This window comes from Vipera berus, assembly GCF_964194415.1.
Source record: "Vipera berus genome assembly, chromosome: 2".
In the NCBI taxonomy this organism is placed as follows: Eukaryota; Metazoa; Chordata; class Lepidosauria; order Squamata; family Viperidae; genus Vipera; species Vipera berus.
In genome coordinates, this window is record NC_138203.1 from 208,429,722 (window position 1) to 208,455,506 (window position 25,785).

The 25,785-nt window shown below is 40.8% G+C and overlaps 1 protein-coding gene across 3 annotated transcripts in view; it reads right to left on the bottom strand.

Moving 5' to 3' along the window:
• Window positions 1-2,488: 2,488 nt before the first annotated feature.
• ANXA6 (annexin A6) overlaps window positions 2,489-25,785 on the bottom strand; it is a 43,618-nt gene continuing 20,321 nt past the window's right edge. For 2 of the 3 annotated variants that reach the window (XM_081319989.1, XM_081319990.1), the window contains exons 14-26: window positions 24,112-24,190; window positions 23,021-23,102; window positions 20,090-20,184; window positions 16,972-17,085; window positions 16,565-16,655; window positions 15,820-15,899; window positions 14,280-14,333; window positions 12,000-12,017; window positions 9,850-9,943; window positions 8,858-8,953; window positions 6,356-6,414; window positions 5,669-5,791; window positions 2,504-4,154 (exon numbers count right to left, since the gene is read on the bottom strand). In XM_081319989.1, the coding sequence (XP_081176115.1) occupies window positions 4,095-4,154; window positions 5,669-5,791; window positions 6,356-6,414; window positions 8,858-8,953; window positions 9,850-9,943; window positions 12,000-12,017; window positions 14,280-14,333; window positions 15,820-15,899; window positions 16,565-16,655; window positions 16,972-17,085; window positions 20,090-20,184; window positions 23,021-23,102; window positions 24,112-24,190 (1,045 nt within the window). In that variant the 3' untranslated portion in view covers window positions 2,504-4,094. Of the gene's footprint in view, window positions 4,155-5,668; window positions 5,792-6,355; window positions 6,415-8,857; window positions 8,954-9,849; window positions 9,944-11,999; window positions 12,018-14,279; window positions 14,334-15,819; window positions 15,900-16,564; window positions 16,656-16,971; window positions 17,086-20,089; window positions 20,185-23,020; window positions 23,103-24,111; window positions 24,191-25,785 lie in introns of all 3 variants that reach the window. The other variant, XM_081319991.1, reaches the window with a different exon arrangement.

A 25,785-nucleotide genomic window follows, 5' to 3' on the forward strand; every position in this document is an offset into this window, starting at 1 on the left:
GTGACAGAACAATTGTATGTATTTATTCTGGTCTAGTCTATGTGTTTTACCTTACCCCTAACATACAAAGGATCAGATACAGCTACGAAAGACTTGTGCTCCACTAATTTGTATCTCTGATGTTGGTTGAATGTAATGCTACTTCCCAAAAGATAATAATAAAAATGAAAGTATGCCTAGTCTTAAGGATCCAATTTTCAAGATTCTATGTAGGAATTTTTCTTAAAAGTATAGAACACAAACATTTAGCAATGCGGAACGATGCTTTGACTAAATGTTCCTTATGAGGGGAATGATTTAAATAAGATGAAGTGCTCCTGAAATTAGAAAATGAACTCAGTAACTCTTATGCCTTCCCACCAAAATGAATCTAGAATACTGGTTTACACTGTTTGGTTGGCTTTTTTGAAGAAAAAAAAAAAGCTTCTAAACCACAAAGTCCAGCTAGTGACGGAAGTAAATGTGATAAGTGTGAGAATAGTTGTATTAATGCCATCATTAGTTTCTGTGGGCTGTTGTTTTTCAGTTGTTCACTGTGTTTCTGACTTTCAATGGGCATTTTGCCATGATGGTCTCTGCACTGACATCATGTTTGTGTCATCAAGGGTAACCAACCTCTCATCATCTTTTGTTATCATCTCTTTTTCTATTGTGTTCATTGGGGTCTTTTCCTCTCTGGACTTTCCCTGTTGGTTTTTCTGCTTCGTATTTGTTGTGCTTTGTTGCAGAATCTACTAGATTCTGCACTTGCCTTCTTACAGTAAAGTTTACCAATGCATGATATGAGGTTTGGTTTTTCAGCTGGCTTGTTGCAGAGTTTGATTATATTTGAGCTGAAAGGGAGTGAGTGGCTCCCCCGGTGACCCAGCTCTGCATACCTAAGGATTAGAATCTCTTAATCCCTAACCCATCATTTCAACTATTAAACCAGACTGGTTTTCACTCACTTTATTTTATGGGTTAAAATATTTAAGTTTTCATTACATTAATAGGACACCCAGTGAAAAGGTTAGGTCACCAATCAACAAAAAAGGTGGGATGTCATGACAGTTTAATATACATTTCACTACCTGGCTCCGTCCAGATGCAGTGTATTGGGACTGTATCTCACAAGATTCTAGCCAACATGGAACATCTAAGATACCCACTTAATAAAGGCTGAAATAAACTTAAACTCTTTTAATTACAGGCTAATATAAGAGCAAATATTCACTGAGGTTAATTAAAATGCCTGGTAATTTCACATCTCCCCATCCATTCATATACTCATCCGTCTATCTATTCCTCCCTTTTCATCATTTCAGATCCAGTCTGTTTAGCTAAAGCACAGTATTAACAGTTTACAAAATGACAAGGTGCAATATATTTTTTAAAAATTTTATTTTAACCATGGTAGTTTAAATGTCCAAGATTGGAATTAATCCTGTAGCTTCAGGCCATTTGTGAAAGACAGCATGGCAACACGTTAACCTATTTGCAAAAAGTAGCACAATTAACAGCCCGCTAGCTGTGAACATCATTGCCCAGTCCTCATCTGTGGTGTCATCAAACTACATCAGGCATGTCAAACTCGTGACATGTGACGTCGCATGATGTATCGTGACTTTTTCCCCATTGCCGGCAATGGGGAGGGCACGGTTTTGTCGTGATGCAGCCGGCCCATGGGCTGGCAGTTTGACATGCCTGCTCTACATGTATATAGCAGAGAAAAACCAAAACTTTTCTTTTGTGCAAGCTCCTTAAATGTTTTTAAATGATTTTAAATTTATTTTTACTTCTATAAGCATCTCCAGAAAGTGATATAATTCAGTTATAGTAGTTCAGGGCTCAGGCACTGAAGTTTTAAAATATACCCCAATTAAATGAGATTCTTGTTTGGATTGTTGTCAGAAACGTCCTTGGCCTGGTCCACATTAAATGAACATTTTAGCAGTGTGGTGTGCTTGATGGTTATAGTTTAAAAGTGAACATCTGTGGTGATACATTAGAAGAAAAAACAAAAGCAAATGAAGCAATCCAAAGGTCCATTAGGCTTCCCAACGTTCTCCCAGTGGTCAAAGACAATGATCAGTCCATTCCCAGCTCCATTATTTTGATTGTAGGCTATCGGGCCCATTCTTCTATTTTGTTATTTCATCAATAGTTCTTCTATCATAAAACGATGAAGTGATTAGAAATGATTAGATAACCATTTTAGGCAAATTGTTTTCTGGTGAAACCGGTCTATCAGGGCAACCTGATCTACCCCAATATCAAAATAGCTATACTAGTCTCCCTTTAAGTCTTTGTCGGTAAATTTAAATTTAACATTTTAGGCAACATTCACAACGATGTCTGCTGCACAAAAGGGTTGTACACCAGATCGTAAGTCACCATTCTAGATGACAGCCTGTGTTCAGAGGCAATTCTGCTGCCACCCTCAAGCAAAGTCACAGAAGGCAATACAATATTCTATTTATCAGGGTGGTGGGAAGGAAGACACTCTGGTCAGCAACCAGCCTGGTGTTCACTTTGTCAAGATGTATAAAGAAGTTATCTTCAAAACCTCCTTAGAAAAAATACTGCGTTAGTTTAATAACTTTTTTACTGAGAAGCTGTTACAAATAAGGTTTTCTGTTTTTTTTGGGGGGAAGGCTCTTCCTAATTTGAGAAAACTCGTGCATCTCATTTTACTAATTAACGTTCAGCTTGCCTGAGCACTAAAGAAAATGAGATCAAATACAAACTTTGATGCTTCTGATGTGAGGAAGCTAGAGTTGCTCAAGTATCAAAAGTTGCTGGTTACTCATAATAGTCCTACTATTCTTAGGCACCTATATAAATACAGATCACCATATCCACCCGGATAAATTCAGCCCATTTTATTAAGCCCATTTTTCAGATAGGGAAAACAAGTTTGAAGCACTCCAAGTTTCCCCAATCCCAATGACTTCATAGATTTGATGAGATTTGCTGATCCTTACTCTTTATGGATTGTTATATTCAAGTGAAATAAGAATCAAGGAAAGACTGAATTCTTATGTAAGATTTTCTTCAGTGCAATAGCACTTAGACTTATGTGCCACTTCACATGTTTTACAGCCTTAAGCAGTTTACAAAGACAGCATATTGTCCTCAACAATCGGGGGTCCTCATTTTACCGACCTCGGAAGAAGGCTTGAGCTGGTGAGGATCAAACTGCTGGCAGTCAGCAGGATTAGCCTGCAATGCTGCATTCTAACCACTGTGCCACCAAGGCTCCTATGCCATTAAGATTAGTTATTGTTATTATTTCACATAACAAATGCTATTTTGGATATTTTAATATTGAATTTATATATCAAACTTCTTAACCACCTATCTCCCTCTCAGAGGGCTCTGGTGGTGTATTTATTTATATATATCAAACTTCTTAATCGCCCACAATTAGTAGTCTTAATTCTGCTCCATGATTGTTTTGTTTTTGCTGTAAATTACTGTAAGGAAATACCACTGAACCTGGTGGTATTTAAGTTTAATAAATAAATGTGAATTTAATAAAGAAAAATAGGTAAATCTCATTCCTTTTATGCTGCACTTTGCAGGCTCTCACAAGCAGAGTACAGCTCTGCCTTCAATTTTTTTTTAAAGTCATCTCTAATTTTGATTTGGGTGGATTTGTATTTGTTACTGTCAGCACTCATGACTATATTTATAAACTGCTGGAAGAATACATTTTTGCATGCCCGAAAATTAGACACTCTTATTATGTGCTTTCCTTGTTCCAAAACAAACAAGAACAATTGTGTGCCCGGCAGTATTCAACATTTTATTTCTTTGGTTCACAATATACCTATAAAGGTATGGCTTCATTAAACAGGTGGCCACTGGTCAGCTTTGACAAAAATCAGACAGTTCCCCCCCCTCCAACCATTCAACTGATTATCCTTGTGGTCTTTGCTGTTTGCAATATTAAGCTCTTCTGTGATAACAGCTATTTTTCTCTAACACAATGTGAGGCCTCAGTGAATCCAAAATATCCTTGAAGTTTTCAAAGCAATTGCAACTTTTAGGCTGCACATAAGTGAGTAACAACAGCTCAGGTAAGATGGGTTTCTACAGCACTAATTGACTGCTTAATCTTCTCCTCCACAAACAGCTAGCAGTGCTTTGCAGTAATCTCCTGAAGTATCCTTCTGCAATAAGGAAAATAAAGTGATAAAAAAAATCAGAAAATGCACCCAAATAATCAAGTATGTAAAAATGTGAATTAATTTACTGAGTACCCACTATGCATATCTTAAAAGTGGTTCAACAAGCAATGCTATATACAAAGCGCCATCAGAATTATAGTTCTGCCGGGAACTCAGTTGTACCACTCTTAATCTTAATCATTAACAGAATTCTTTCAAGAAAAACCATAGCTGTCAAACTTACATTATAAAACTACACATCCTTAAAATCCAACCTTTTAAGTCATGCCCTCCAGTTGTGTAGGATTACTGTTTTCACCTTGCCATTAACTCACTGAGGTGAACAGATTACAACAGGTTCTTGTAGCATAGTGTTTTTCAAACTTTGCAGCTTTAAGATGTGTGGACTTCAACTCCCAGAATTCCTCAGCCAGGATGGGAATTCTGGCAGTTGGAAGTTCATATATCTCAAAACTGCCAGGTTTGAACAACACTGCTTTAGCATCTTTTTAGAAAAGTATACTAAGCGTAGTCCTAAAGAAACCTGATTGAGGAACTAGATCAGGGGTGTCAAACTGCCAGCCCACGGGCCGGACGCATCATGCAGAAGCCGTGCCAACCCCATTGCCGGCAATGGCAAAACTGTCCCGATACATTGCAGGACGTCATGTGACGTTGCAGTTTGACATGTTTGAACTAGATCTTTGGGTCAAAAACTCCATACCAATCCAAAAAAGGAGTGTGTGTGTGCGTGTGTGTGTGTATGGGGTTTGTGTGTGTGTGTGTGTTTCCCTGGTGGTGTCAGAGAAGGCAAAGCACACTGACTGAACAGCTGCTGTTCATGTACAGATAGTCCTTGACCTATGACACAACTGAGCCCAACATTTCTGTTGCTAAGTGAGTCAGTTGTGTTTTACCCCATTTTATGCCCTTTCTTGCCACGGCTGTTAAGTGAATCACTGCAGCTGTTAAGTGAGTCTGGCTTCTCCATTGAATCTGTTTATCAGGTCACAAAAGGGGATCGCATAACCACCCCGGGACATTGCAACCATCACAAATATGAGTCAGTTGTCAAGCATCCAAATTTGGATCACATTATGGGATTGCTGCAATGGTCATCAGTGTAAAAAAAACAGTCATAAGTAACTTTTTCGGTGCTGTTGTAACTTCGAACTGTCAGTAAATGAACTGTTGTAAGTCAAGGACTACCTGTAACTGGCTAATAAAGGTACCAGTATTTAAACAAACATACACTTTAGAGCACAAATTTGTTCTTAACATCAACACAGGTGTCTCTCTGTGTGTGACATACTCTTAGCCTAACCCTACTGATTGATCTATTTTGTTCTTTTCAGCTTATGGGGAACTCTTTTCGTACTCTTGAATTTAATATTCAGTCAGGCTGCCATGAGGCTAATGAGTCATAGGCAAAAAGTGAGGTGAACGATAAAAGGTCAAAGCACTTATGACACCAAAATAGGCAAAATGGTGTTCACAAAACCCGAAAGTTTCTTTACCTCAATCATGTGATATAGAGACTTGTCGTACAGCTCCCAAAATTCACGCCGGATGTTGAGCAGATCAGTTTCACTCCTTGAAACAATGATCCTGATGAGAGTTTGGTCATCTGTGCCAGCACCCTGAAGAGGTTACAAAAACCCACCAGGTGCAGCATGAGAGAGGCAGGAAGTGGTGGATTTCCACTCACATTATTACTGCAAAATATTTTGAAGAGATGGCAACAACAACCATCACCTAGCAACAGGGAAGTTTTGCTGCTCCCGCAAATTTATAAAGAACAGGCAACTGAATGGAAGCTTCATATCCTGCCTTGCAAAATATGTATCAGCATTGATAAATCTGAGTGCCCTTCAGGGTGGGTGTTGGGTCACTGCATCTGGTTCCTGCTAGCCTGCTGAATCCTAGTTCTGAAGGTGGGATGACCAAAAGAGAACGTGTCCCCTCGTGACTTCCCCTGAGCTCTAGCAACCTTTTCTTAAGGAATTCTCTTTACACAAAGGACCAACAGGTTAAGCTGGCTGGAGATTCCTAAAATCTCTGTTTATAGCATCACCTCCCCTGTAAATAAGTCGTTTCTGACCTCTTTAATACCGGAAGAAAAAAGAAACCAGCCAAAATATTTGATTAGTAATACTGACTCTTCCTTCCTGGGACGACAACAACAAATGGGTGTTTGTTTTTACCTTCATGGACTTGTATAGCTTGTCGGCAAAGAAAGCTTGCTTGTTCTTAACACTCCGCACTTCAGAGAAAGAGGGAGACAAAGAGGGAGAACATGAATGTGTTGCCAGGAAAGAGCCGACAAAAGTTGCCTGCATGCAATATATTCTGTCTCAGCCACCCCTTGCTCAGAAAAGTTCTAAATAAAACTGGTTATGGTACAGCTTTTCATTTAGTAAATGCAAGAGGGAAGGAAGGGAGATTATTTAAAAAAATCTGCCCATGTAAAATTATGGAATTGAACTTCCAAACAGGGAGGTAGATGGGGGAGGGAGCAATTTCCAAAGAAGTTTGTTGCAGAAAAACACAGCATGGCTTTTTAAGAACTCGCAACTATATTATGAGTTGGTTTAATATTTATTATTAGGCTTCCATCAACCAGTGTCCGCACTTCATCAAGTGCATGAAGTATTATCCTGAATTACAGGTGTGGTCGGAGCCAGGGAGACGGGACAGAGGGAATGAGGGGCTGTAACCTCATTGGAAAATTGGAGGAAATGAGAAACAAGAAATACAGGCTGTGATGACATTATTAACAGCAACTATGCACAAAAGAACTGTTAATGATAATAAGGCCTTCCCCCAGAAAAGATTAATAAACAAAGCTTATATTTGATTCTACACGTCACAACAGCAGCAAGAATAGTCTTCGCGCAATATTTGAAAAAGGAAGGATTACCACCAGAGGAAGAAATAATTTAAAAAATATTGGAATGCGCAGAGATGGACAGATTAACTATGAGATTGAAAGATAAAGAAGAAACAGAATATTACCAAATCTGGGACTTATTCTACAAATGGCTAGAGGAAAGAACCAAGGATTAGGAATTGACTATGTATTAGCGCTTTTGAATCCAGACAGCACGCTGGTTGAAAAATTAATATATGTATGTAAGAGAAAAACTAATAAAATCCTTTAAAAAAAAGATAAGGCCTTCCCAATAAATATCAAATAACACATGAATCATAATATTTCTCTTTTTTAAAAAAAGATTTTCACAAATTGAACTACATCTCAGTTCCCATCCTTTATGCACAGAAATTTTCTGAGTCCAGATTTTCAACTAGAAGGGTGCATCTTCATTGCCATGTTGATGCCTCATCATTTAAAAAAAAAACCCAGTTAACAACAGGAACAAAGAACTCAAAAAATTCCCTCCTCAATTCTGTGAATTGCAATAAGAGGCATGGTTGAGCAGCCACTTCCTGATCTGCAAATATGCATGAATGAGGACATTTTTGGGGCATGGGCAGATGTGGCTTCTCTGTCCATTCTTCTTCAGTACCTGTCTAGCCTCTGGGTGCCATCAGACAGGACACAGAAGAGGCTAAGGAAAAAAAAAGGTCCATTCCAGTCCAGTGAGGGCATTAGGTAAAGGTAAAGGTTCCCCCGCACATGTGTGCTAGTCGTTTCCAACTCTAGGGGCTGCTGCTCATCTCCGTTTCAAAGCCGAAGAGCCAGCGCTTGTCCGAGGACGTCTCCGTGATCATGTGGCCTGCATGACTAGACGCCAAAGGCGCACGGAACGCTGTTACCTTCCCACCGTAGTGGTCCCTATTTTTCTACTTGCATTTTTACGTGCTTTCGAACTGCTAGGTTGGCAGAAGCTGGGACGAGTAACAGGCGCTCACTCTGTTACGCGGCACTCGGGATTCGACCTGCTAAACTGCCGACCTTCTGATCGACAAGCTCAGCATCCTAACCCACTGAGCCACTGCGTCCCCTGTGTGCGGGCATTACAAGCAAGCAAATAAGGCAAATGGTTCTTGTAAGGCTTGATGAAGAGAAGAGGTGAGTTACCCTGTACCCAAGTATATTTGACCATATTAGGGCCAACAGTAGGTCTGAACAAAAGCCTTGGCTAAAAGAGTCCAATACCCATCACAAATGGCTGAAACTAAGATGACTGAAGGATTGTTCAGTTCCAGTACAGTTTCACACACAGAAGCTTAATCTGAGCCAGAAAGAACTTTGCCAGGCCACAGTCATGCTAGGCAACATGAAACACTCCAGTCAAGAATGACACTTGGTACTATGTGTAGGATCAATGTTACTTTCAAAAAACAGTCAGCTTTCTAGCTTTAGGATGGTACAGAAGAGCTGAAAATAAACAATCAGAAAAGGGTTGCATTTTAATAGCCTGTAGAAAATCTCCAGTAATCATCCCATCCCCCTGTTTCTTTTCTAGGGCAATTAATTTATTTTCCACTGCTGCATACAATACTGCATATGCATTCTCTCTCATATATTAATCCAATTTTGCAACACAGCCATATTTCTGTGAAACACCACACTCCACATTTTTACAAGAAGCTTGCTTCATCTATGCAAATCACAAAAAAATTGCTCAACTGTCAAAACATTGCAAGATCAACTTCACTCTGAGAGGTTTTAGTAAAGGCTGCATTCTACATGCATTAAAAATACATTTTTCTATATTATACTCATATAAAACAACACTCACCAATAGCTAAAAAGGCATCCCGGACATCTCCGGACATCCGTTTGTTGATGGCATGGGCCACATCATGATTTGTCATCTTAATGAACTCCTGAAAAACTACAAGGATCAAGGGTAGAATGTAAAACCTAAATTTCCAATGCAAGATTGATTTAAAGATTATTCATTGAGTTTCTGGGCTGGTAACAATTAGGGGATGCCATGGAAAGCTGCAGAATAAACGATTAACATTGACAGGGAAGGCTTAGATCAGGGGTGTCAAACTCGCAACGTCACGTGACGTGTCTCGACATAGCTTGACTTTTTCTCCATTGCTGGCAATGGGGTGGGCGTGGTTTTAGCATGACGCATCCGGCCCGCGGGCAGGCAGTTTGACACCCCTGGCTTAGATGATTAAATGAACTTCCTGCCCATGAATTTTTATATCCAAAAATGCTGGCTTTCTTAAGCAAAGGAGACTTTTGTTTTTTTTAACTTTCTTTAGCAAGTTGATTGTGTCAGCCCCTTTTCTTCCAGTCCCTTAGGTAATGCCACAACACTTTCCCAAAACACAGGGCTACCAGATCCGGACTGCAAAAAATCCAGATGGCCATTTAGATGGCAACAACATAAGATAAAGGAAACTTTAACTCTCTGCTGACATGTTTTTTTCATAGTCTAGTTCTCACAGCTCTACCCAGATAACTGCTTCAGATGACTACGTAGCCTGGAAACCTCAAATCAGTTATTTCGTGCTTAGTCATGATTATAAACATGGCATAAAAACTATACGTTTTGGGAGAGCCAGTTTTGGGAGGTGGTTAAAGGTGCTCGATTAGAAACTTAAGACTCTGAATTCTAGTGCTCCTTTAGGCTTGAAAACTGGCTGGGCCAGTCCAAGGCGTACAGGCTTTTTGTGGGGAAAACAGGAGGCAGGAACATGATGTACATTGCTTTGAGGTGTACATGTAAAGGTAAGATATAACAATTACAACACATCCCTGTTGCCTTCCTACCTCTCTTGAGTTGGGGATAGCTCTGGGTGCACAAGATGCTCAGGAAGCGGGTCTCAAGGGATGTTGAATCATCACCAGAAACATCAGACAATTTCTGCAAAATCAATGAAGAACGAAGGGATGGAGGAGGAGAACAACAACAAAGAATGGGATCGATTGAATATCAAAAGTCTGTTTTGGAATAATCTGATCAGCCGGTCATAATATTGTTAAGATGCTATATAAATCTGTCTGTCCAATCTATTTAGTTTGATACCAGCATTTTATTCTTCACTACTACTGTGCAGTGACTGAAAACGTTTATCAGCCCAAACCCACCACGGAAGTCTTGTGTGATATATTCTTTCTCTCCCCAAGTCTTATTCTTTATCAATAAATACAGAACATACTGCCATTCCTATGGATCTAATAATGGACCATAAGAGTTTCCATGTCAAAAGACTGTTACAGAGATAGAGCCAAATTTATTTATTTTTTAAAAAATGAGCATCTCTGTTATGAAGTCAGATTTCTCCCCAATCCACATGAGTATCCAACTGCTTTTCTATCTAGCAAAAAATATTACTTTTTGAATTCATTTTTGTGCACGATGGGGCAAAGTTCCAAATCAATCTTTTCCATAACAGGCAAGAATCCATTTTCCTATGGGATACTTATGCGTAGAAAAATAAACAGCACATTCAGTGGATCAGTACAAATTATTCTCAATATCTTTAATTCTCTTTATGTCATAGTTAAAAGGCTGTTCCTGGTTTCAAACTATTCACTGTTGCCCTTTTGTTGCTCTGCAGTAAGCTCAAGATAGTGCTCGTTTTTCCTACTCTTCCAGCTGCACAGTTGGGAAATGAAAACCTAAACAAACCAACAAGGGATAATACAGGTAGTCCTTGTCTAATGACTGTTTAGCAACCATTTAAACGTATAATGGCATTGAAAAACTTTTATGATCAGTCACCAAAATTGCAATTGTCGCAGTGGCCCCACGGTCACCTGATCACTATGTGCAAGCTTTGCAGTCAGCTTCTGATAAGCAAAGTCAATGGAGAAGCGGCAGTAAGTTGCATGTCGCAGTCACGTAATGCCATGCTTAAACAACTGTGGGTGGTCTCCTCAATGACTGCAGCAGAACTGACATCGTAAGTCCAGTCCTGTGATATTTCGCTTAACAACCGTGTTGCCGGTCCCAATTGTGGCCATTAAGTGAGGACTGTCTATAATTCTATCGACACACATTTTTTCAGTTATCTTGGGCTGGGAGCATAAAATCCAAAATTAGGGAAGCAAGTTAATATTGATTTGGAAAATACGATTGTGTGAGCTCAGAGGGGCACAGCATTATAGCAACCAGATTGGTAGTGGATCTTTTGTCGTCATTCCAAACAGGCCACATGCTTTTCATTCAAAAAGTCTCTGAAATCTTTGGCATTCCTAGTTAAGGGACCTCAGATAAGGTAGATTTTAAAGACCACTGATTGGTCACAGTAGGCCCAGCGGAAAACACACTCTCTCTTTCTCTTTCCTTCTCTCCACTTGGTATTCCCAAGCAGACACAATAGAATCATGGAATATATGGACCTTTGGTTGCTATTTTTCTCAACCTTGATGTACTCTGCCATTTTTTTTAATCCCATTTATATCCCGCTCTTCTCTGAAGACTCAGGGCGGCTTACAATCTAAAGCACAAATCAACGTGCTTAGCAATAGCCTTCATTCTATGTATATGCCTGCTTATTAGGGCTTTCACCCCCCCCCCAAGCAGCATTTTTACAAAGTCAGCTTATTGCCCCCAACAATCTGGGTCCTCATTTTACCTACCTCGGAAGGATGGAAGGCTGAGTCAACCTTGAGCCTGGTGGGACTCGAACCTGCACTAACTGCAGGCAGCTGGTGTTACTTAAGGAGGCATTAGCCCACTGCTCCACCAAGGCTCATTTGTTGGCCAAAGAGCTTTCCCCGGGATGAGAATCACAGACCCTTCACTTAATTCAACTCTACCTTCAGCTACACTTTACACTCAATGTATTAATTCTACCATTCCCCAGAACACAAGGTAAGAAAAGCAAATGTATTTGTGGATCAAAGCAATGTAGTTGGGAAAACTACACAGACATTCAGAATGTGTCAAGGACAAATAAAGGGCAGGCACTCACCAGGGTTTCAGCAACCACCTGACAACAGAAAGAAAGGGAGAGAGAGAGGGAGAGGAAGGCAACAAGGTCAGAGATGGTGCGGCACAGGTCCCTCCAGGGATGTCATAAATAAATTGGGGCATTCTAAGATCTCAAGATCACATCAGCACACATATAGCCTCCTTCATTATGGCAACAAAAGGAGCCCCATTGTCATTTCTTATTCAGATACTCTGATTGGATGCAGTTCTTCAACATGAAGGGGCTAATCATGCACACCTCCCTTAACTTTATTTTTCAGTAATGAGTGGAAATACACTATTTTGAAAAGTTATGTCATCTTTCCCATGAATACAGAGGCAGAGAGGGACAGAAGATCCTGAAATAGCATGGAAACAGAAATAAACACAACTCTGTAAAGGAAGGTCTGCCTGACGCACAGACATGATGTTTGCACTAATATTTTCTGATTACGTGTATTAGGTATAAGGATCCTACAACACAGGAGCCTCTTTCCAGCATTTAGGAAACTGCTAGCTGTCTGTTGATGTCCCTCCCTGCTCCAGAGGCAGCTCCAGGAATATTTCCAATGGGGGAGGAGGATTAAAAAGCTGCAGCATATATGATATAATGTGCATATGTAGCATGCATACGTATCCATTTGTACCGTATGTTATTAGTAGGTGGGGTTTTCTGAAACAATATTTTTTAAAAATACATGCTCTGAACTTCACAATTCATTTTTATTAAAGAGGTCCCACATTCTCAAATAGCAGCATAGAAAGCTCTCTTCATGGTTTTGTTTAAACTTTAAATTTGTACCAGAAAACTTCCTTTATCCACAGAGCCTCGGCATTCAACAGAGGAATTTTCTCCTTGATTTGTCACAGACAGAAGAGATAGATTGTTGGGGGCAATATGCTGATTCTGTAAACTGTTTAGAGAGTGATGTAAAGCACTATGAAGCGGTATATTAATGTAAGTACGATTGCTATGTGAGGAAGGTGGGGATAGGAAGTAAACTGTCAATGGTTTCCCGAATAGCTGAAAAGGACTAAAGTCCTTGCTCCCCACAACTTTCAATAGGAAAGGAAAGCATAGCAAAGAAAAAGGAACAGCGAGCTACTGAAGAGATCAGCAGAAAAATTCTTTGGGCAAAGAAGTGTGGAAAATAACAGAAATTAACTTGTGCAAAAAAAAAAGATTAATTTTTAAGTGAAGAAAAAAAGTCTGCGAAAAACACTTCCAGCTTCAGCATGAGAATATGCCACCCATGCTAAAATAACAGCAGATGGTGAAACCAAGGAGAATGTGGTGTTGATCTGAAGCAATTCTGTATCCCCGGCTTGTTTTAAGCACTGAATAAATACAGAAAGTGTTAGGTTTTCTGTGATGTGGCTAAAAGGTTCACATTTGGGCTACCAGCCTCTGCAACTTTCTTATTTAGATGCGGCAGTCACAAGCATTGCTGCTTTCAAAATCATGCATGACCCTGCAGAAATATTAGAAGGCCCTCTCATGGAAACAGTCCAAACCGCAACACTTCATAGTATCCAAAGTTCAGTTGGTGACTTACAAACATTTGCTCTCCTTCCTGAATCTGGCATACATTAAAAATGGATTACTTAACCAATTTTAACATTATGTTTAATATGAGTGTCCCTTAACATGGAATTGGGGGGAAAAAGATGAGTTACTGTTATTACTTTTTGGGAAATGAAAAGCTTCAATTAAAACCCACATTGAAATTTGAGATTCATGAATTACCTGCACAGTGCAACTGGGTTTCTACATGATAATAAGGCATTGGTGTGGGCTTAGAGCAGGGGTAGGCAACCTTGGCTCTTTTATAACTCGTGGACTTCAATTCCCAGAATTCCTGAGCCACCATGGCTCAGCTTGGAAACCTCTCCCTTTCCCCTCAGCGTGCCTGACTCAGGAATTCTGGGAGTTGAAGTCCACGAGTCATAAAAGAGCCAAGGTTGCCTACCCCGGCTTAGAGTGTTAAGGGTGAATCCAAACAATTGCAGCTTATTCAACAAAGCCTAAAGAAATCACATGTCCACATGCTGTTTGCCCCAAATCTGTTTCTATATACATGAGCTCAGAGCAAGAAGTCCAATGGAGCTTTTTCAAATGCTCTCTACTCCTTTCTCTGCTCTGGGGGTATCTTTTATGGCAAAGCATAGCTCAGGCAACCCAAGGTTAACTTATTATCAAGTCTAGTATCTCCAAATCTACATCATGGGAGAAAGACAACAGCCACAGCAGAACCCTTCCTGCACATGTGGCTTTACTCACCTGAGCATCGGCATGAGCCTTTCCAAAATCTTCTCCTCCTTCACTGCGGTTACCCTGCAGTTAGACATTGAAAACTATTAATAAGAAGCAAAAAAATAGGCCAGTGGGAATGGGCAAGAAATTAACATCTTTAAATAATTCATTACCTTTCTTGGCAGCTACTAGTTTAATTGTCCATAGGCCTGAAGCAATGCTATGAGCTACAAAACCTCGGGTTTTAAAGATCTAGAAGCCCACTAGATGACACCAAATAATTAGAGTTTTCCATATTCATTTGCTGCCATCTAATTTTTGCAGCTGGATCTGATGGCTCCATGTGCCACCTACTGCACAACTACAACTCCCAGCATTCTTTGGTGATGATGCTATCCATTCAATCATGTCCATTTCTTGACAATTCAATGGACCAGCTCTCTCCATATTTTCTAATCTTCTACAGCTTATTTCAGTTGTTTTATGCCCTGGCTGATGTCAGTTTTGATGCCTCATGTTTTCTGGCAGCCTTGTTGCCATTTTCTGTTGACCATTCTGAGCATAGCTGTTTTTCCCATTGCATTATATAGCCAGAATTTTGTGATTTTACCCTCCAGTGATACATCCGATTTTATATGCTCCGCTACTAGCTTGTTAGTCACTGGCCATATTTTCTAGAGCAACTGAGAATTGAACCTCATAATATCCAGAGTGCCATATTCTGCCCTGGGCAACATGGTTAATTACAATACCGTCACCTGATGCTTATTAGTAGAAAACTTCCTCTAGCACTGCCTTTATCCTTTTTCAACTATGGTCCCCTCCCTGCTGCTCATATCCAGCAAAATAAATGACGTGGGGGGGGGTATTTATCTCTTAAAGTGGGGGCATCAATTATGAAAAAGTACAGGCCTGGGAAGCATATAGTTTATTTCCACTCCTTTTTCAGAAAACACTGTACTCTGTGTTATTTGTTCAAAATGAGATTTCTATCATTCTTATTGAGGATAAAAACATTATAGCCACATATAAACACATTATATGCTTGTATCCGTGTGCTGAGCAATTTTAGATTTTATCACCTTAATGCAAATAGCCTTTTAAAAGTCTGCTGTTGCACAATAAATAAAAGCAATACGGTTTGAAGCAGCTTTCAAGTCCTAGGCTGCCTGCTTTCTTTCTGGTGGTGACCATATGAAACAGAGGTTGGAATTATCTTTTAAACCTGTGTCCACTGCAGCTCAGCAGCATTATTGCATGCAAAATATATACACAGAATTGTTTCTTTTCAACTGAATGTACCAATATCAAATGCACAAGATCCAATAATAATAATAATAATAATAATAATAATAATAATAATAATAATAATAATAATAATAGTAGTAGTAGTAGTAGTAGTAGTAGTAGTAGTAGTAGTAATAGTAGTAGTAGTAGTAGAATGGCAACCTTTAAAGGTGATTTAACAACTGAATCTGATCATTAGATATTCAGAAATATCAGATAGAAAACACTTATCTTTAACTAAAGGAGCTTTAAGAATACATTGTGGGGGGAAATTTCTTACCAGTGCCAGAGAGACCAGGATCCTTTTGAAATGTCCTGAAGTATCACAACTCAGTGCATCCTCCAAAGACTTATGATAGGCTGGAAAAACACAAAAGCAGAAGAAAGTGTTTTCAAAGATACTCTGGATTCAAATGCAATTTCTGGTGATTAAAAAGATACACCCATGTTGTTGTTGTTTTTAAAAATGTAAATTGGATTGCCAGAATGTTTTTCAACTTTCGGTCTAGCTATTAGCCCTGAGATTTTCCAGTGATCTCCTCTTCAAAAAATTACCTACTGTATGCCTGGCCCTGCTTAATCCTTCAAGGTCAGCTACATGCAACCTCAACACTAGAAAACATCCATCAAAGTCCTGATTCCAGTTCTTAGTGTGAATAGGATATTCACATGGAACGAAGCCAATAGAAATACTTTATTCTGAGTAGCTTCTACCCTTGAAGGTTAGTAGCTTCTAACCTTGATCTGACACAATAAACAGACCAATATGAGAGGGGATTATTTCCTTTGAATCAAGCTCAATTCCTGCTATTTATAAGGACAGCCTACCTTGCTTATTTGCCAATATAGCAGCAATTTACCAACCTGTTAGATTGGGAGCCATATAGAAAACCCCAATGAGTAAGAAAGCAAGTAAATAAAATGTATACTGGCACAATTTTAGGCATTTTATACAGCAACTGATAAAAGCTTTCTTGTTTCGTGCATCCATTTTCCCCTTAAGAATTATTGAAGAAATGCTTTACCTTCTTCATAGGCTGCATTAATTGCATGAATCTCTTGGTTATTCCGTGTGGCCAAAATTTCAATGAGAGTACTCTCATCAGTTCCAGCCCCCTGGAGTGATGTAAAGATACTTGATCAATTAGTCATTGTTAATATTTCAGGGCAGCTAAGTGCTCACATTTACAAGGAATGCCTAGTGCATCCATGTCCTGGTATTTTAGCTTCTGGAGATTAAAAAAAGTTGGCTCAGAATTGAACCAATCAGCCTGAGCTGGCAATCTTTAGTAAGAAGGAAATTCTCTCAAGGACTTAATTATTCTTTGAGATAACAGCACAATAAAGAGTTTTTCTTCTTCCCTTCTCTCTGTATGGGTTAAATTTATCTTTCTCTTCTTCAGATAATATATTAAAAAGAAATCTGCTCTACCTCCATGGCTTTCTTCAGTTGCTTTGCATCATAGAAGGCTGGTGGCATCATCAGTCCAAGAATAACCTTGGCCAAAGGTCCAGATATTTCAGATTTCAGATCTGCCATAAGGTCCTATCAGAGGAGACACTCGTGAAGGAAAACAAAATTGGAAACTCCAAAGAAGTATGGCCAAATTGACTGCTTTAATTAGAGACAGGACATTTAACAATCACTGGAAATCCCTTATTTATTTTATTTTATTTTATTTTATTGGATTTGTATACCGCCCTATTCCCATAGGACTCAGGGCGGTTTACAGGGCAGTTAAAACTTATTGGCTTTTTGTAGGAAAGAAAAAAAATGAAAAGATATATGGCTTTGAGGATTAGAATAAAAATAATACAATATAGAGGAAATGTAAACAATGCTATAACCCTACAGTAAAAAGTTAACTTAGCCATTTCTTTAAAATCCTCTTTGATCTCTGCATTTTCTCTCTCCTTCCTTCCTTCCTTCCCTGTATTCAAAATTCTAATAATATTTTATTTAAAAGAATAGGAAACTCCAAAGAATTGATGCCAGTCAGGAAGACAATGCTGAATTAGAAGAAAGGCTCTGGCACAGGGGTCGGCAACCTAAAAAAGAAAAAGAGCCACTGGGAACCGGTTCCATCACAAATTAAAAAAAGAGGGAGCCGCGTGCGTGTGTCCATGCACGCGCATGCGCAAAAAGGTTTTTTGCGCATGCGCGGACGCACGCGGCTGCCATTTTTTAAAAAATGAGATGGAACCGGTTCCCGGTTGCCCGATGGCGACGGCCCGTCTGCAAAGCTGCCGCTTTCGGCAGCTTTGCAGACGGGCCGTGGCAGCTTCCTGAAAGAGCGGCGCCCCTGCCCATTCCGAGAGGTGCGCGCGCACCTCTCCGAACGACCGGAGGTGCGCGCGTACCTCCGCGCGAATGGGCAGCGGTGCCGCTCTTTCAGGAAGCCCGCCGCGGCCCGTCTGTGAAGCTGCCGAAAGCGGCAGCTTAGCAGACGGGCCGCGGCAGCTTCCGCAAAGATCGGCGCCCCTGCCCATTCCGAGAGGTGCGCGCGCACCTCTCCGAACGACCGGAGGTGCGCGCGCACCTCCCCAAACCTTTGGGGAGGTGCGCGCGTACCTCCGTGCGAAGGGGCAGCGGCGCCGCTCTTTCAGGAAGCTGCCGAAAGCGGCAGCTTCCTGAAAGAGCGGCACCGCTGCCCGTTCGCGCGGAGGTACGCGCGCACCTCCCCAAAGGTTTGGGGAGGTGCGCGCGCACCTCCGGTCGTTCGGAGAGGTGCGCGCGCACCTCTCGGAATGGGCAGGGGCGCCGATCTTTGCGGAAGCTGCCGCGGCCCGTCTGCTAAGCTGCCGCTTTCGGCAGCTTCACAGACGGGCCGCGGCGGGCTTCCTGAAAGAGCGGCACCGCTGCCCGTTCGCACGGAGGTACGCGCGCACCTCCCCAAAGGTTTGGGGAGGTGCGCGCGCACCTCCGGTCGTTCGGAGAGGTGCGCGCGCACCTCTCGGAATGGGCAGGGGCACCGCTCTTTGCGGAAGCTGCCGCGGCCCGTCTGCTAAGCTGCCGCTTTCGGCAGCTTCACAGACGGGCCGCGGCGGGCTTCCTGAAAGAGCGGCACCGCTGCCCATTCGCGCGGAGGTACGCGCGCACCTCTCCAAAGGTTTGGGGAGGTGCGCGCACACCTCCGCCCATTCGGGGAGGTGCGCGTGCACCTCTCCAAACGGGCGGTGCCACTCTCCATTTGGAGAGGTGCACGCGCACCACTGCCCGTTGGAAGAGGTGCGCGCGCACCGGGCGGCTGGGAGCCGCAAGAGACGGCTCAAAGAGCCGCATGCGGCTCCGGAGCCGCAGGTTGCCGACCTGTGCTCTGGCATAATACGATGAAGCATGGATTGACCACTTGTGGCCATTCAATTCTTTTTAATTTTTGTCTCAATGTAGATGAACCTTGAGACAAGCATGGTCCACGGTGAGGCTTTCTGAAATGAAAGTTCATCCACTTCTATTGGGCCACATATTACCCCTCAGGTTCATTAGATCTGGGTTCATAATGTATGCAGTATTTGGGAGTGTCAATCTTATCCCGTGACTAGAGCAGGAAGGAAGAATGATGGCAAATAGAGAAGGCATGAACAGACTCTAGCTGTAACTGCCCCCACATGCAGGTAGAGCTTAATAATTATTGATTTGCTAAGAGGCTTTTCACCAGAGTCAAAATCTGCATTCAGATTAAAAGTAATCTGTAATTAAAAATAGAAGCCCCCAAATAGTTACACACTGTATCCCTTAATGCAGTTCTATAAAATAATAATAATAATAAAGTTGGAAGGGACCTTGGAGGTCATCTATTTATTTATAGATATTTATAGGTCAGTGTGCCAGACACAAAGAAGATGCATAACTCATCCTTTTCATTTCCCGCCTAAGGAAGGGAATGCCTAAGGTTACGCATTCAGGCACATCTGGACAAAATGGTAAAGGATGGCCTCCTTAAAAGAAAAAGTAAAAAGACCAGCTGACATTGATGGTGATATGAGTAATAGATTGGTCCATGATACTCAACAAGGAGGGAAGAATAATTTTTCTTCTAATATATTTTTCCCATCCGGAATGCCTCATGCATGCAAATAATTTTATGGCGCAAAAGCAAACAAAAGGTTCAGAAAGATATTGGGAGAAGTTCTACACATTTCCCAAGTATTATAAACATGCTCCTCTTTGCTCTCTTCTGTGCTAGATTTTCTGTTTTTTTTGGGGGGGGGTTGTTAAAAAAAAAGAAGGAACATTGGCATATGGACCTCTGACACATGTTTATATCAGCATTCTAAAATCTAGAAACCTTAATATAATAATACACACACACACACAAACCATAGTTTTGAACTAGCAGCTGAGATGGTTATGCATAAGATCTAGAAGGCATCTAATTGGAGAAGGCAACCTGGGGAAAGATGATCTTAATTCTTTATTTTTAAAAGTAACACCAAACTTAAAATAGGCCATCTATAAGAGTTACTGTATAACAGCTACTGCAATAAGTAAACCAATTGAATGTTGGAGAAAGGGAATGAGATGCAAAAGAAGAGATTGTACTAATTACCCGGCCATAATGAGACTTGTATGCTTTTATGATTTCTTGCCTCTGATCATTACTCCTCTGTGTGACTACCTCAATGATTGCATCTTCATTAGTGCCTGAAACCCAGAAAACAGAATAGATTCAACCATTTTTCCCAGTTTAATAATATTTAATCTTGACTCTTGCACTTAGTCAGGGAAGTAATCCCATGGAACAATAAAAAGGAAAATGTTCCATAGGCTGACCACTGGGGTGAGAGACAGAAAATCAGTCACTTAGTTTACTGCCTGCAGGACTTTTTTTTAAAAAAAATCCTAGTATTGTCTGACTGCTTACAAATCCACCATCCTTAGAGTTTGTTTCAGCCAACCTGATTACAGCCCAGTACAACTGACTAAAGAAACTGTAAATTAGACAAAAGTATGGAGCAAAGGAAAAATCAAATCAGTGCATAAGCATACTTGCTCAATAGCACATTGTATCAGCTTGCTTCTGGTTTCTATGTGGAAAATCCCTGAATTATTCCTGTGCAGTATGATTTACTGCACTATGTTCGCCCTATAGAGCAGGGGTCCTCAACCTTTGCTGGCTGAGGAATTCTGGGAGTTGAAGTCCACAAGTCTTAAAGTTGCCAAGGTTGGAGACCCCTGCTATAGACTGTAGCCTCATTCCTTTCTTAAAAATAGATTTGGGAATGGACAAGAAAAATACACTTAACCTGCCTGCATATGAACTATTGCCATTAATACAACTCAAGTTCCAAGCATGCTCATTCTATTCAATGAAGGATCCAGGATCTCTAATTTGTAAACTACTTTGCAAGCCCACAGCTTACTAATTACAGTTGTTATAGAGCAAGAAAGAGCATTGGTATTCTTTGCGACAGCTCCTTCCATGAGAATAGTTTGCCCCAAGAAGCAAGGATGACACCCCCACACCCGCATACACAATGGCCTTCTCGGAGGTGAAACTTGGCTTTTCCAGAAAGCTTTTGGGGATTAATTATAAGCAACCAAACAGATCTTAGTTCGTTGGTTATACTATCTAATTTGGGAGTTTGGCTTTTATTATTTTAATGAATAAAAATACAGTTTTTTTATTCTGTATTTATTTTTCAAGATTTTTTTAAGCCACCTAGTCTGTTAAGTTTCGAGAAGGGAACAAGTCTCCTAAATAAATAAACAAATGCAATGTAGTTTGTGCTTCTGAATGAATGCCCAGGGAATGCCTCTTACTGAGCAATTTAAAAGAATAATAAATAGAAGTAAAACCATTCAACTGTTTCTATTAATCACTCTGAATACATTCTTCATTTTCTACCTATCACATTGAGCTTAAATAAAATGGCAAGAGCCACCAACAGAATATCAAGATTAGGCAGAGGCTTGAGAGAGCAATCAGTTATTGATTGATGGCACAGTTATTAGAATGCCATATTGCAGGTTAATTCTGCTGACTGCCAGCAGTTTGATCCTGACTGGCCCAAGGTTGACTCAGACTTCCATCCTTCCGAGGTCAGTAAAATGAGGACCCAGATCATTGGGGGTGATATGCTGACTCTGTAAACCGCTTAGAGAGGGCTGTAAAGCACCATGAAGCAGTATATAAGTCTAAGTGCTATTGCTATTGCTATTAGAAAATGTATAACAAAATCTCTATCCTGGGCATTCTTCCTAACTACAATGAGCTTTTGATACAACAGTGCCATCTCCTGGGTGTTGAGAGGAAGCAGCAGCGTATCATTTGGTCACTATCAGTTACTAACATGATGCAAGCATTCTGCATTGATACGGTTCTTATGGAGCATTTCCTGCCTGGATTATTTGTAGATGATGATTGCTTCTAGCAATATTGGAACCATTCTTCTCTTTCCATAAACACAGAATCAGAAGAGTAATCTGGTTTGTTTTGAAAGACACTTCTGTTTCATGGCTGCCTAGGATTTACAAAGATTATCAACCTCTCCAATCAGCTACATGAAGGAAATGGCCGGAAGGAGAACCACAGCCAAGAAATGTTTCAGAGCAATGGTTCTCAACCTTTTCTTCACCCACAGACCCCATTTAAGTACCTTTTGTGGCCATGGATCATGGCCACGGACCACCAAGACTTAAGATTTAAATCACAACATGTCTTCAAACCTTCGTGGACCCCGTGACAACATCGCCCCTCCCCCCCCAAAGGCCTGCGGACCGCAAGTTGAGAACTACTGTTTTAACATCGGGTGTTGATTCTAGTAGAATAAAACCTAGCAGTGGAGTTCTACATGGCAAGGTGGAGGTGCGGGTTACAGCGTTCCTAGAATGTGACTGGAAATGGGGAATGGATTTATAAAATTACCTACACTTTAAAAGCATTCAGCTAAAAAGGGCTGCCTTAGGAAGAAATCTGGACAAGCTGTCAGGTGCCCAAAGCCTCTTTGTTTTCCCTTGCATATATATTCTAATTTTGGGGCCTGCCGTTCTGCTGGGGGGAGGGGGAGCTTGGAATAACTTTTGCTTTCTACTCTCCCTCTCCTGCTTCTATCCTTGAGATAGGAATGCATCTCCCTTATCAGGGAGATGGTTGCAGAGATACAAAAGCTGGAGAAGACTTTGAGATGTGCACCAACTGTGCCAGTCACCTGCACATCGTGCCACCTGTGGATTGGCTGAATTTCAAATGGACATTAAGACACTGGTGGGAGGAGGAATATTGCTAGCTTAACTATACCGTTTGCCCGGGATTTTTCCCAGATCTCGCCTTGACTTCCCTACTGTCACTGATAAAAGTATCCTTTTGAGACAATGCCTGTTTCAAGAGTTCTGCTTTCTTGGGTGGTTAGTTGAAGTGGGTCCTTACACAAGCAATAATGCTTCCTATCCTGAAAGTCTACAAATGTTATTACTTTACCATTGAATAAAAAGATGATTTTTCTTACTCTGCATCAACACATTGCACAGGTTTACTTACCTAACCCCTTCATGGCTTTCCTGAGCACCTGTGCATCACCATCAGCGTTGAAATTTGCAGCTGGACAAATAGTTCCTTTCAGCTGCAGAAATGTAAGAGTAGTTTAAATTAAAATTATTTATTTTAATATGGGAGAGGCATAGAACGAGGGCAAAGCAGAAGGGCATCCAAATAATGCACCCCCATCCATCTCCTAACAATTGCTATTTTATTTAAAACAAAGAAAATATAATAAAACAATTGGAGAACAGCTGGATAAATTCCATCCTTATGCATCTCCCAGAGTCAGCATCTGGAGGGCATCTTTAAAGGATATTTCAAATTCTCAGTGCCTATTTCCAATTACATCAGCAATCTTCTAGACATTAATTGAAAAAGACCTGATTCCTTTAGGACTGACTCTCCAACTGTTTCACATGCAAAAAGCCTGGGATGAATTCACACAGTCCATTCCAGTGATTATATACAATAATTTAATCACTGCTTCCTTGTATTAGGCAGTAACATGTCATGATGGAAGAATAGTCTGAGAAAGGAGCAGGTTTGCTTGGTAAAATAATCCACTATTATGCGACGTATGTGAATTCACCCCTTAAAATTAATTAGTGAAATGTTTAGTATGTTGAATGGCTCACACAGCAAAGCAAGGAAAAGAAGAAAACCCACCTATTGCTAATCTGATTTTATAATAGAAGCTATGGATTATTTTCTTAACATAGCTCTAAGGATCCATATTGCAGATGCATTCATGAAGCTGCAGTGATTCTACTGGGTGCGTGTTGGCACTTACAAGAAGGCACTTTCATTGGACTGTTTTTTAGTTTTACCATCAGATATCCTATTATACTGGGAAATAACCAATATCTTCAAATTTTAATTCCTAAAAATGTGGAAGAGCAAGGAAGGGGAAAATAAGTTTTTTAGGCATGAATGCATATTAGTTAAAGTTGCAGGTTTAGAAGTTGTTAGGAAGGGAGAAGTGTTGAATAGGCAAGATATCTAAGGTCCAGAGCATTAGCAGCGCATAGTGAAGCAGTTGTGGTTTTGAGCCAGCAAGCCACAGGTAGGGGAAGGAAAGGCTGGCTTCTAACCTCCACTTTGGCCACTGCACTAAGTTCCCACATCTGATAGGCCACTTGCGCAGCTTCAGGGAAGAACTCACCTGCAGCACTGGGAGGGGAGGGGATGGAAAGATACAAGGTGGGTGACATTTGCAGAGACACATTAAAACATGAAGATGCAGATCCTGTGCAAATCCAGCTGGTGCCTGTCACATTATCCCAATTCTCCTGTACCTAAACTCTCAAAACAACATCCTGCCTGCCTGCCTGCCTATCTAGCTATCTAGCTGTCTATCTAGTTTAGGTGAGGTTTTTTTCTTCTCTTTGCAAAAGGCAGCTGCAGTCCTTCTTAATGTGTACTAGGATCATAGGCAAATTATTAAAAGCCCATGCTAGCCCAACTCTAAAATCTTGATTAGGCCTTTCTTTGAATAAACATAAAGCATCAACACTGCTGAAGGAGCATGGTGGCTTGTGTGGTTGTTAGCATGCTAGGCTGACAAGCAGTAAGCCTGCTGTGGACAGGGTGAGCTCCTGTCTTTTGCACCAGCTCCAGGCATTCCCCCAACAGTGATGTTACCAGCTAATCCTTTCAACCTAGCAGCGCCTCAGTCCCTCTGATACAAGTGCAATACGATCAACATAGCTTTGAATGAAGAGAAAAGGTGGGAAAATAATGAACGAAGGTACCCTTTGTCTCAAATGTATTTTATTATTATTTATTTATTGCATTTAAATGTAGCCTGCCTGGTTACTTTTTCAACGGAAAATTTTATTTTCAGTGTCATCTGAGGACTGCAAAAGCAACACGTGGATAGATAATGCAAATGATTGTATGAGTTCTTTAAAAGATGTATTACTACTGCTGCTACTCCACTCTTCTCTGCACTGATTTCCATACAGTGTAAGAGGCACACTAGTAGTTCTCATGCTTAGTAAAACCACTGATCATCACAACCAGCAGTAAAGATTGACATATGCAATTTACCCAAGCCATCATCTCATGCAATATTTACTTTCTAGATGTCCCAACTACACTACTTAACATTTGCAGTGATCACTGTTGTGATGAAAGTTAACATCTAGTGCCGTGGTGGCGAACCTATGGCACACGTGCCACAGGTGGCACACAGAGCCTTCTCTGTGGGCACGAGCACCGTCGCCCCAGTCCTAGGACTTCAGCTGGGTTTTATAAAACCTTTTTGCTTTAGGCCTCTGCCGCCGTGTGCAAAAAAAACAAAAAAAAGGTTCAATCAATCAATCAATTTCAACTTCTTGTGGGGAAAAAAAAAGAACTTGAAAAGTTGGAATTGATTGATTGAACTTTTTAGTCCCACCCAGTCTGCTGCTACCACCACAGACACACCCACCCAATGGGCCACACCCACTCAATGGGCCATGCCCACCTAGCACCCGACGATACATAAGTGGGGTTTGGGTTGCGGTTTGGGCACTTGGTCTCTAAAAGGTTCACCATCACTGATCTAGTGTATCTGAAATGCAACAGATTAGTGAAGGATGGTCCAAAGTGTCTCACTATAAAATCTCACAGGTTAAACTACTGAATTTGGGTAGTAGCAGTATGTACCCACACACTGGATCAAGTTCTGACATGGAGGTATAAAGAGAGAGGAAGCTAAACCTAGTTAGATCTAGTATATGGAGGCTTAAACATAGAAATGGGTAATAATCAATTATTTGCTG